At 43.7% G+C, this 12120-nt stretch overlaps 1 protein-coding gene across 1 annotated transcript; it reads right to left on the bottom strand.

The window, feature by feature from the left end:
- Positions 1 to 4111: 4111 nt before the first annotated feature.
- Positions 4112 to 9364, bottom strand: LOC136470673 (uncharacterized). Its single transcript, XM_066468430.1, has 9 exons — positions 7793 to 9364; positions 7049 to 7324; positions 6650 to 6787; positions 6487 to 6541; positions 5977 to 6402; positions 5156 to 5479; positions 4627 to 4831; positions 4207 to 4548; positions 4112 to 4145 (listed from the first exon to the last, which is right to left on the bottom strand). Exons 1-9 carry the CDS (start codon positions 9362 to 9364, stop codon positions 4112 to 4114), a joined length of 3372 nt encoding a protein of 1123 aa, XP_066324527.1.
- Positions 9365 to 12120: the final 2756 nt, after the last annotated feature.

Here is a 12120-nt window from a genome sequence, read left to right as displayed (position 1 = left end):
AAGGTGCTAGCACACCGGCATCTCAATCTTCCCCTTGATGAGTGCATTGACAACACCACACCGCACAAATTTATTGAAACTAAAAAAATAAAAAGAAAGAAAAATAAACAATCTTGATCCCCAAAGACATGGGCTAGCGAAAAAGCTAGGCTCGACACAATCAAGACAAAAAAATCACTCTCCCCAAAATGACTCAAAAGCCATATCAATTTCCCAAAAGCAATCTCAGCAGCAAAACTCAACAATTTCAGCAACACCCCCCCTCAACCCCTCAAAACAAGCATGCCAAGTCTCAGCAAAAACGAAATCAAACTCTGAAGGGTCGAGATGGCGACTAGAGGGGGGGTGAATAGTCTTTTCTAAAACTTAATCGCGTCAGCTAACCGATATAAATGCGGAATTAAAACAATCGGTCTAGCCAAGACTATACCCCTCTATATATGTTCACTAGCACCTTGCAAAGATACTAATTATGCAACTAAGGTGCCGGGCTAGCTAGAGCTCTCCTAAATAATTCTAGGAGCAAGGTCACACAAACCTATGGCACTAGTACTTTAAACAACAAGGGAGCTCCTACACATGCTAGTAAGCAAAAGCACAAAGCTAACTAAGCTCGCTAGCAATGCTCAATAACAAGGCAACCAATGCCTAATTAGAGAGCGTAAATATTTAGTTACACAAACTAAGCAATGTGACTAACAAGGTTACTAAAACCAAATTAGCCACGCAAGGGAGCTACTTCTATGCTACACAAGCAAGAAGGTAATTAGCAAGCTACACAAGCTATCTAATTACAAGAGCAACTACACAAGCTTAATATGTATAAAAGTAATTGCAAGCTTGTGTAATGGGGATACAAACCAACGGGAAGAACAAGGTTGACACGATGATTTTTCTCCCAAGGTTCACGTGTTTGCCAACACGCTAGTCCCCGTTATGTCGACCGCTCACTTGGTGGTTCGGTGGCTAATTAGCATCACCCGCTAAGCCCGCACGTCGGGCGCCGCAAGAACCTACCCCTTGAGTGAGGGTAGCTCAATGACACGCTTTACTAGAGTTGCTCTTCACGGCTCCCGCGGGGCGAGCACAATGCCCCTCACAAGCACTTCTCTGGAGCGCCGCACAAGCTTCTTGCGCGCTTCGACGGAGACCACCACCAAGCCGTCTAGGAGGTGGCAACCTCCAAGAGTAACAAGCACCACCGGCTTGCAACACGATCACCTAGTGCTACTCGATGCAACATCATGATGCAATCGCACTAGAATCGCTCACTCACACAATCAAATGATCACTATCAAGTATATGTGTGATAGAGGGCTCCCAAGCACTCACAAGCATGGACACTAAGTCCCTTGAGGTGCTCCACACCAGCCATGGCCGAAGGCCACTTCTATTTATAGCCTCAAGGGCTAAATTAGCCGTTACCCCTTCACTGGGCAACGGTCGAGCCGACCGGACGCTCCGGTCGTATTGACCGGACGCTGGACCTCAGCGTCCGGTCGCCCATAGATGACCATGTGTCCCGGTTCCAACGGTCACTTGACCTGACCGGACGCAGCAGCACTCAACTGACCGGACGCTGAACCCCCAGCGTCCGGTCGTTTCCAGTAAGCTCCCAAGCATGACCGGACGCGTCCGGTCGAACGCGATCGGACGCAGCCAGCGTCCGGTCACACTCTAGTTACTGCGTCACCGTACGTCAGCCTGACCGGACGCAGCCTTCCAGCGTCCGGTGCATTCAGATCCAGCGTCCGGTCAGTTGACCGATGCCGGCATCTTCGCGACCAACTCGTTTTCACTTCTAACTTCTTCACCCTTGCACCAATGTGCTAACCACCAGAATTTGCATCCGGCGCAAATAGAAAATAGGCATTCCATTTTCCCGAAAACGCCGAATCCATCTCAACCCTGCAAACACCACCGCCTTTGTAAATGTGCCAACACCACCAAGTGTACACCACTATGTGTATGTGTGTTAGCATTTTCACAATCATTTCCTAAAGGATGTTAGCCACTCAACTTGCCACGCCACTCGATCCTAGCGACAATGCAAAGTTAGATCACTCGAGTGGCACTATATGACCGAAATGCAAATAAGTTTGCCCCTCTTGATAGTACGGCCATCTATCCTAAATCTGGTCATAAACTTCTCTACACACCTATGACCGGTGAAATGAAATGCCCTAGGTTATACCTTTGCCTTGCGCATTCCATTCCATCTCCTTCAATGTCAATGCAACACATACACCAACACGATCAACAATGATATGATCCACTTCATATCATCACATGATCATATTGGTTCATCGATCTTGACTCTACTTGCTCTTCACCATTGCCATCGTCCATCGGCGCCAAGTCTTGCTCAAGCTTCACCGCCACGCGGTCCATCACTCCAAAGCCTTCGACTTGCCCTTCACGCTTGCAACCGGTCCATCAAGCCAAGTCTTGTCTTGATCTTCTTCACCTTGATCACATGACTCAATGTCATGTCTCATGTGCATTTAAGCTCCTTCATCATCACATGTGTGAGCTTTGCAACATTTCCAAGCCATTTTCACCTTCATGGCATATGTTGCTCACACACATGTACCTGTGGACTAATCATCTGTGTATCTCACATAAACACAATTAGTCCACCTAGGTTGTCACTCAATTACCAAAACCAAACAAGGACCTTTCAAACTCCCCCTACAAAAATGAATTTGTGACTCACTCTCCCCCTTGTTGACAAAGCACTCCATCAAGATAAAATACAAGGAACCAATTTAGAGAAAAGCACAAGTCGAAGCTTCTGAGACATATACAAAATACTTATAAAAGCTAACCAGCAACACGAGCTACTCAGAGAAGGAGCAACACAATGCCATGACCAATAGAATTTTAGAACTGAAATCTCTTTGAAAAAACCAATTAGCCAGGCAAAAACATGCATATTCCAAAATTAGTGCCAAGCTGAAGACAAAACATATAGCAAGCTGACACGATGGATACACAGCTTCAGTCAAAGTTCACTGCAACGCCCACAAATGCATGCATTTGTCATATTTAATTCTGGCTTTTGTGAGCTTGACAAGCAGGGATATGGGAAGCAAGAGTTGTGCCCAGCCAGTTTGTTTAATTTTGATTATGAGCGAGAACCAGCAGGGACATGGGAAGCAAGAGTTGTGCCCAGCCAGTTTGTTTAATTTTGATTATGAGCGAGAACCAGTAGGGACATGGGAAAAATCAGAGTTGTGCCCATATTTAAATTCTCAGGAAAGCAAGTAGATCATTTGCAACCATACTATGCACTCCCAAGTTAAAACTTGCATTGTGAGTTACATTTGCAGTGAAAACCCATTAAAAGAAGCTGACAACCGAACCATGAGCAAGATATATGTCAAGTATTCAACAAGTCACTAGATCCAGAAAAGCAAGCATAGCCCAACATAAATTTTTAAGTATATATCTGTGCTGTTTTCAAAATAAAAATTGGTCAAGCAAAACATTCAAACCTCTCCAAAAGCATCGATCGCAAACTAGCCAAAACAAGTATAAGGCATATGTAACTGAAGCAACTTACAATGATACTAGAATGGGTAACACACCCCGAACTCACCACGCAAACGTGCAAACGTGGTTTGATCGAGTGGTTTAGTCAGAATATCAGCAAGTTGCTGACTAGTATCAATGTATTTAAGCTTAATATCACCCTTCTCAGTATGATCCCTCAGAAAATGATGACGAACCTCAATGTGTTTCGTCTTAGAGTGAAGCACAGGATTCTTTGCAACACTTATAGCGCTAGTGCTGTCACACAAGAGAGGAACGCGAGAAAACGACAAACCAAAATCGCGAAGGGTAGCTATCATCCATAAAAGCTGAGAACAACAACTAGCAGCAGCAACATACTCAGCCTCTGTAGTAGATTAAGCAATATTAGATTGTTTTCTAGAGGACCAAGAAACAAGCGAAGAACCCAAAAATTGGCAAGTACCCGATGTAGACTTTCTATCCAAACGGCACCCAGCAAAATCAGCATCCGAATAACCACACAAACTGAGAGTTGAAGCAACAGAGTACCAAAGGCCAAATGCAGGAGTAAATCGAAGATACCTCATTATGCGCTTCACCGCCTGACGGTGAGAAGTCCTAGGGGATGCCTGAAAATGAGCACACATACACACAGCAAAGTGTATATCTGGCCTCGTAGCAGTCAAGTACAGCAGCGACCCAATCATGCTTCGATATTCCTTCTGATCCACGGGCTCTCCATCCTCATCAGCATCCAAAGCAGCGCTAGTCGGCATGGGCGTAGAAATTGGCTTCGCATCATCCATCGCAAACTTCTTCAGGACATCCTTCGTGTACTTTCCCTGATGCACAAATGTACCTTCCAAAGTTTGTTTTATTTGTAAGCCAAGAAAGAAATTCAGCTCGCCCATCATAGACATCTCAAATTCTTTACTCATCACATCTGCAAACTTTTTCACAAGAGCATGAGAGGAACCACCGAAAATGATATCATCCACATAAATCTGAACTATTAAAGTGTCATTTCCTTGCCTGAGGAGAAAAAGAGTTTTATCAACTGAACCCATTTTGAACCCGTTTTTAAGCAGAAAAGTTTTCAATCTAGCATACCAAGCACGAGGTGCTTGCTTCAAACCATATAAAGCCTTTTGCAACTTAAAAACATGATCAGGAAAATTGGGATGTTCAAAACCAGGCGGTTGTTTAACATAAACTTCTTCTTCTATAAAACCATTCAGAAAAGCACTTTTCACATCCATTTGATAAAGCTTATATCCACATGAAGCAGCAAATGCAAGCAAAATACGAATGGCTTCTAAATGAGCAACAGGAGCAAAAGTTTCACCATAATCAATACCCTCTTTTTGAGAAAAGCCCTGAGCAACCAGCCTAGCTTTATTTCTAACAACATGACCATCTTCCCCTTGTTTGTTCTTAAAGACCCATTTAGTTCCAATTGGTTTACAAGAAGGAGGAGGATCAACCAAAACCCAAACCTGATTCCGTGCAAAATTTTCTAACTCCTCATGCATGGCATTGACCTAGTTAGAATCAGATAAAGCATGTCCAACATCTTGGGGTTCAAAAGAGGCAACAAAGGCAGTATGCGCAAAGACACAATAATTTTTATTTTTCATACCTCTGTTCCTTGTCGTGCGTTCATCCAAATTACCTATTATGTTCTTGGCAGGATGACGATTCTGAATGTGTCGTGGTGCTGTACGTTTTGAAATCGCCTCCCCCTCAACTACAGCCAGTACATGATCAACAGTCGATGAAGCTGCAGGCTTTGCTGTAGATGTACGTGTCGGCGATGGTCCATCCTCCAAAGTGGTGGAGGGCGCCTGCTCAGGCTGGGCGCCAGGCTCCCCCTGCATCGCAGGCTGGGCATCATCATCGTCGTCGTCACATCCATCTTCCTCTTTCTCATCCTCAAAAATATCCTGCCCGATCTTGTCATCACCTGCACACTCAAAAGCAGAAGAAAAACAAGGCATTGTCTCGTCGAAGGTGACCTCACATGTCTCATCGATGCGGTTAGTATCAAGATTAAGCACACGGTACGCTCGCCCTTGCAAGGCATACCCCAAAAATAACCCATCGGAAGAACGCGATTCAAATTTATCCAAATTTCCCTTTTTCAATATAAAACACTTGCAGCCAAAAACTCGAAAGTGGAAAACTTTGGGAGGTCGACCAAATCTCAACTCATAAGATGTTTTCCCAGAAAAGCTCTCAGAAAAATGCAATTAGCAACATAGCAAGCGGTGTTGATAGCCTCAGCCCAAAAACGTCTAGGAGTTTTATGTTCATCAAGCATTGTCCTAGCCATCTCAACAAGCGTACGATTTTTACGCTCAACAACACCATTCTGGGGAGGAACGTAAGGTGAGGAAAACTGATGATCTAAACCTTGTTCTGAACAAAAAGCTTTCATGCGAGAATTCTTAAATTCCGTACCGTTGTCACTACGAATTGCTCTAACGGCATTATTTGACAACTCATTTTTCAGCTTCAGAACAAGATCATGAACATATGAGAAAGCCTCATCCTTAGATTCCAAAAAGAACACCCATGAATATTGAGAAAAATCGTCCACAACGACGAGCACATACCACTTCCCACCAGCAGACCGAACATGGGCTGGACCAACAGTGTCCATATGTAACAGTTCACCCGGTCGTCTCGTCATCACCTGAGTCACAGGTGCATGAGAAGCAGCAACCATTTTTCCATGTTTGCAGGGAGCACAAATCAAATCCTTTTCAAACTTGAGTTTCGGTAAACCATCAATTAAATCCAATGAACTCAAACGATAAAGCAAATCAAAGCTCAAGTGGCCCAACCGACGATGCCACTTCCAAATCAGGGGGGAACCATGAGCAACTAAACAGCGAGTTTCACCAAAAGATTTAGAAAAATCAGCTTTAAAAATCCGTCTAAAAGGAGAAATCTTGCAAACAAGGTTACCAGCAGAATCAAGAACACGCGAATTTCCTTTCTTAAAACGAACCTCAAAATCATCCTCAAGAAGTTGCGAAACAGACAGCAAATTATAATGCAAATTCTTTACCAATGCGACGTCCTTTAACATGTATTTATCTGTTACCTTGATGCAGCCATGCGCCATTACCTTACCTTGACTTTTATCCCCAAAAGTGATGTTTTCCTTTACGCTCGTGGGGGTGAGGCTGGAGAACCATTTATCATCTCCGGTCATGTGGCGCGAACAGCCGGAGTCCATTATCCATATGTCCTCCTCGCCTCCAACCTGCAATCAACAACGAGAGCAAGGGTGAGCTAATGACTCAACACTGGGGTTAGGATAATGTAATGAAAACCAGTGCTGAGCCACTTGCTCAAAAGAAGCGTTAGCAAAATTAAAGTTCTCAAAAAAACGATGAGAACCACGAGGGGGAAAACGTGGTCTGTCATCCCGATGTTGTGCAAGAGCACGAGTACGTGAGCGAAAACCAGAAGAGCGAACAAATGGCTCACGTCTCAAAACAGGACGATCATGAGTACCACGTACAGGGTACTGCTCACATCTAAAAACATGACGATCATGAGTACCACGTGTGGGGTACTGCTCACGTCGTTCAGCACGCATCCTCCGATAACAGAACTCATAAAGATGACCATCATGACTGCAAAAATCACAATGATAAAGCTTGCGTGCAGGAGCGAAAGAAGCCTCAGCATTAGAACTAGAAGCAACAAAAACAGGCTTAGCAAAATGATCACAAGAAGAACCATTTGGCTTAGTATTTTGTACACCCTTGAAGTGTTTTGGCTTAGGCACCCAAACCTGCTTTTTAGGAGCAGATCTAGATGTCTCAAGCAGCAACCCATCAGAGGTGACACCTAAACCCTTCCTAGGAGGTGGTCCAGTATATTTAGCCAAAGGTGGATTCTTCTCATCAACAGGCGGTCCACTTTTTTCACCAAAAACATGTTTCAAGTCATAACCGGGACCAAAACGCTCACCCCGTTTAATTTGAGCAATAGCCATACCAATTTGAGGCTCATGAATAGAACACCAACCAAGAATAGTTCTCAAATGCTTATTTTCTTCTTCCAAATCAGCAAGTTTGGCCCTTAAATCATTATTTTTAACAACAAAATTAGGACAAGTTAGGCATGAAGGAAGAACCGGACAAGTGTGTTTTTCCAACTCAACAATATGTGATTTAGCAACATTTAATTTAGATCGTAAAGTTGGACAAATTAAACAAACCGGCAAATCAGGACAAGTGTGTTCTTCAAAATTTTTTACCCGACATAAAGCATTATCCAAGTCAACTTTCAGAAGCGGGCAAGAAACACAAGTACCAAGCAAATTTGACCGAGAACGAAGTTCATTTAGTTCAGCATAAAGTTTATCTCGATCATCAATAATGGAAGAATACTTGGTTTGCAATTTAGAAAGCGAAATCATATGAATTGAGCATTCTTCACATTCATCAGGTTTAGCAGGATTAGATGCAGCATTTTTGAGAGTAGCTAGTTCAGCACAAGTTTTATCATAATCAGTTTTAAGTTTAGCCAACACTTTATTTTGCTTATGAACAATTTTAGTTAAATTAGTTATTCTTTGTTCTACAGAAGTATCTACCTCATCATCAGAAGTTTCATCGTTGCTGTCGGTTGATGCATCACCCTCCAAGGCCATAGTACATATCCCACCATTGATGCCGGCGTCAGTGATGAAGCAAAGTCCGTCTGTCTTCTTCTTGGGTGTCTCATCCTCGGAATCTGAATCGCTAGAGTCTGACGAGCCACTTGAAACATACTGTCCAAGAGAAGATAACAAAACATTTGCAGCCTTAGCGACTTGCTTGTCAGAGTATTTTTGTCCGCCTTTCTTCCATTGCTTATCCTTCTTCTTCTTCCTCTCCCTGAACTTCTCCTGGCGCCTGGAGGAGTTATTGCCTTGCTCAAAAGATCTCTGCTTGTTTGGGCAATCAGCAGCAAAGTGTCCTCGCTCACCACAGTTGAAGCAGCCATCTGAACGTCTTCTATTACGCCTGTTGTCATACACACGCTTAAACTTGTTGGAGAGCAGTACAAGCTGATCATCATCTAGCACCTCCAACTCCTCATCTGCAACATGACACAAAGAAGACAAAGCAAAACTGGAAACATTTGGATTAGCATTAGTGTTAGTCTTATTTCCAGAAACCAAAGCCATTGGAACGTCAGAAGAAGCAGATGTGGGATTTTTCAATTTACGCTTAGAAACAATTTCGATCTCTTTTGATTTGAGCTTACTGTAAAGCTCATCAGTGGCGAGAGTCTCATAACCTACAGATTCAACGATCACCTCAACTTTCATATCCCATTCATCATTAAGTGAATGTAATAATCTGAGAGCCCTAGCATGATCATCATAAGGCATATTGCTATTCATGGCCTTCATCTTATTAACAATCACTTGAAAACGTGCAAACATGTCATCAATAGACTCACTAGGCAATTGGCAAAAAGCATCAAACTCTTTTCGGTGAATCTCAAATTTTCGGTTTTTCACAGTGTTTGAGCCTTCATGATATTTTCTAAGTTTCTCCCAGATCTGATAAGCGAGATCTTCACTAGAAACCCGATCATATTCAGTTTTACAAATAGAAGCCTGTAAAATAGCAACAGCGCGATGATTTGTTTCAAGAAGCCCGATCTCAGCGGCGTCAGTCGGTTCCTCAGCTAGAATCACATATGTGGCATTTTGTGTGATTTTCCATAGCTTCAGCGACTTGCCTTTGAGATAGTTGGTCATACGTGCCTTCCAGTAATCATAATCAGTCCCATTAAAAAACGGAGCGCGAACATCAAACTTTTCATTGGTCGCCATAGCTTTCAGCACTGATTAAGGTATAGAAAACCTAAACCGGCTTTGGTACCAATTGAAGGATCGAAACGGGCGACCAGAGGGGGGGGGGGGGGGGGTGAATGGTCGCGGAAGCAAAAAATAATTTCTAACCCTTCCCCTAAACATAAAACCTAATTAAATCACGTTTTTCAAATCTGGCCAGAACTCTATGTACCTAGTAAACCTGATGTGGACGAAAATCCGTAACTCCGATCGACCTAAAATTTTTTCAGATTAAACTAGATGAAATTACGAAACTAACCCAACTAGAATCACGTCAATCGGACTTACGGATCTTGAGATAAAAATAAAACAAGCAGACTATGTCAGATGCTGACGAGAATTGTAAAGAACCAATCGAGATGCACAAGATCAATCATTATAGATGAAAGATTAAATTGAGTAATTGAACTTACAAAAGTGCATCTAGCCTCCGCCCGAACATCCTCCCTCTCTTAATCGGAGAGATCAACAAAAACCTCTCACTAGAATTCAAACCCTAGGCTAGACCGGAGAGAGCAAAACTGAACCGTGGAACCCCGGGGCATGAGTACTGTTCATGCGTGAATAGTAACTCGCCGAGAGTCCAAAACGTTCCGCCCCCTTCCTAGGTGCCACATATTTATATCTCCAAAGGGTGGCACGACCTATTTTCACATAACCCCCTACGCTAAATAAATCCAACGTAGGGGCGTAAATTCCAATTACATCCTCCATGGCAAATTCCGCGATGTCCGCGATCCCTCCATCTCCGCGATGTGATCCTCGCGATGTCGCCGCACGACCATCCGAAATCGTATCGCGATCGCCAGAATTTCCATCTTCGGCCAACGCACGCCGCACGAGCGTCCCGATACGATGCATGGCTTTGTGGCTCAACCAGCGAACCCCGGATTTTGTGGCGTAATCTGGAAACCTCCCTCGACGTCCTCCCACCGTGTAGCCAGGTACAGTAGACGTACACCACACGATCGCCTGTCCCTCGAACGCAAGCCTCGATCCGCCCTTCTCCGCCCCCACGGTTCTTCGGAACGGCATCCTATCCTCGTTCTTCACTCGTCGCCGCATGTACCTTGTCTCCACCTGTCACCTACAACCACAACCTGCCGAGAGATACGTCACACGCACACCGTGTTGTCAATCGCTCATCACCAAGGTGCTAGCACACCGGCATCTCAGAGACCACTTTCAAAAATTACATTATATTTTTTAGGTAATCTTTCATCTGAAAAACAATCTCATGTGTCTTCCCTAGCATTGTATTTGTTGCATGTGCTTTGGCTACAAGCTGCAACACTAGAGCCTATAGTTTTGTTCCCTAGACTTGCATTGATCTTTTGTATGGCCAACAAGAAACAGAGTTGTTGTTGTCACTGTTATGGGCATTGAATTTAAGTGGTTAAGTGAGCATCATTTTAATTTTACTCGGTTTGCTAATACAAACCAATTTGAAGCCTTGTTAGCTCGAAGACATAAAACACGTAGTGGATTCTTGCTATGTTTTTGGTTTTCGGAAAACATTGCACAACTAGCCAGAATAGATGCGTATGCGTATCGTTATTATTTTTTGCATAAACTCATTTATTGCCATGATGCCACTGGCAGCACTGACGTGGCATTGCAGATGCTCGACGGCATGGCGAGGTTGTCAGGGAGGATGCCTTCACCGTGATGCAAGATGTGATTAGGCCAGCCAAGGCCTTTGGGGACCTGTTGAGGAAGTGCTTGAGCAATTTGAAGCTACATGGCAAACTGCACAGCCTCCTACTGGTGGTCTTCAAGCTAAAACAGAACAATGATGTATATATAGTCCTGAAAACAGAGACGCATTCCTTCCAAGAGATGGATTGTGCGATGTTGTTTGTTAGGAAATGGGTGCACAAATCGGAACTGCCTATTTTTTTTTTTTGGCAACATATCAGGTCCAAACCAACCAACCTGTGAAAACTTAAAAACTACCGATCAGGATCACTAGATGCTGATCCAATGGATTGGGTGAGGGGGCTTAAGCGCAAAAAAAGACTGGCGGGTGAGGGGCTTAAGCGCAAAAAAATCCCACCTCTCATCGCATCCATTGTATCAGCATCTAGTGGTCCTGATGGGTAGTTTTCAAGTTTGCACAGGTTGGTTGATTTACACATGATACGTTGCCATTTTTTATGTCTGTTTTATTATGGACTTGTGTGTGTCTGCTTAGGAGTACAACCTTTAGTCATCTAATAATGTTCTGCTTAGGGTTCTTCACAGGAGAAGGAAGCGGCTTGATCACAAAATGTAGGAGTGGATGGCATGCTGAATGTGCATCCCAACAGTCCAAAACATGTTAATTAATCTGATTTGGTTGGTTATATAGTACTATTTGCATATATATAGCTTCCATTTTGTTGTTTCCTGACTTCCAGCGACAACGGTATGACACCTTTTATCGATAGTGCTGCTGCCTGATGCAAAGGTCTTCAAAGATGATGTTCATGCTTTAATTTATCTTTGGTCGTGTAAGAATCTATTTTTCTTTGCACCTAAAAGGATTTGGTTTTGGCTAAATATTCATATTGATTGGATATAAATTGGGCTAAATAGTCCAGGCAGGGCGCCCGAAGGGCGCCTGATGTTCTAGTGGTTATAAAAGCTACAGGAATTGAGCCCCCTCCGCGTTTCACGGGACACGCGGCGGCATGCGGCGCGCCCGCGGGCGTTTTTGCGAAAACGCCCTCCCCTTCTCTCAAAATTGCGTCGCC

This window comes from Miscanthus floridulus, chromosome 8, assembly GCF_019320115.1.
Source record: "Miscanthus floridulus cultivar M001 chromosome 8, ASM1932011v1, whole genome shotgun sequence".
Lineage (NCBI taxonomy): Eukaryota > Viridiplantae > Streptophyta > Magnoliopsida > Poales > Poaceae > Miscanthus > Miscanthus floridulus.
Note: the sequence above shows the minus strand (reverse complement) of the source record. Positions and strands in the feature narration are given on the sequence as shown.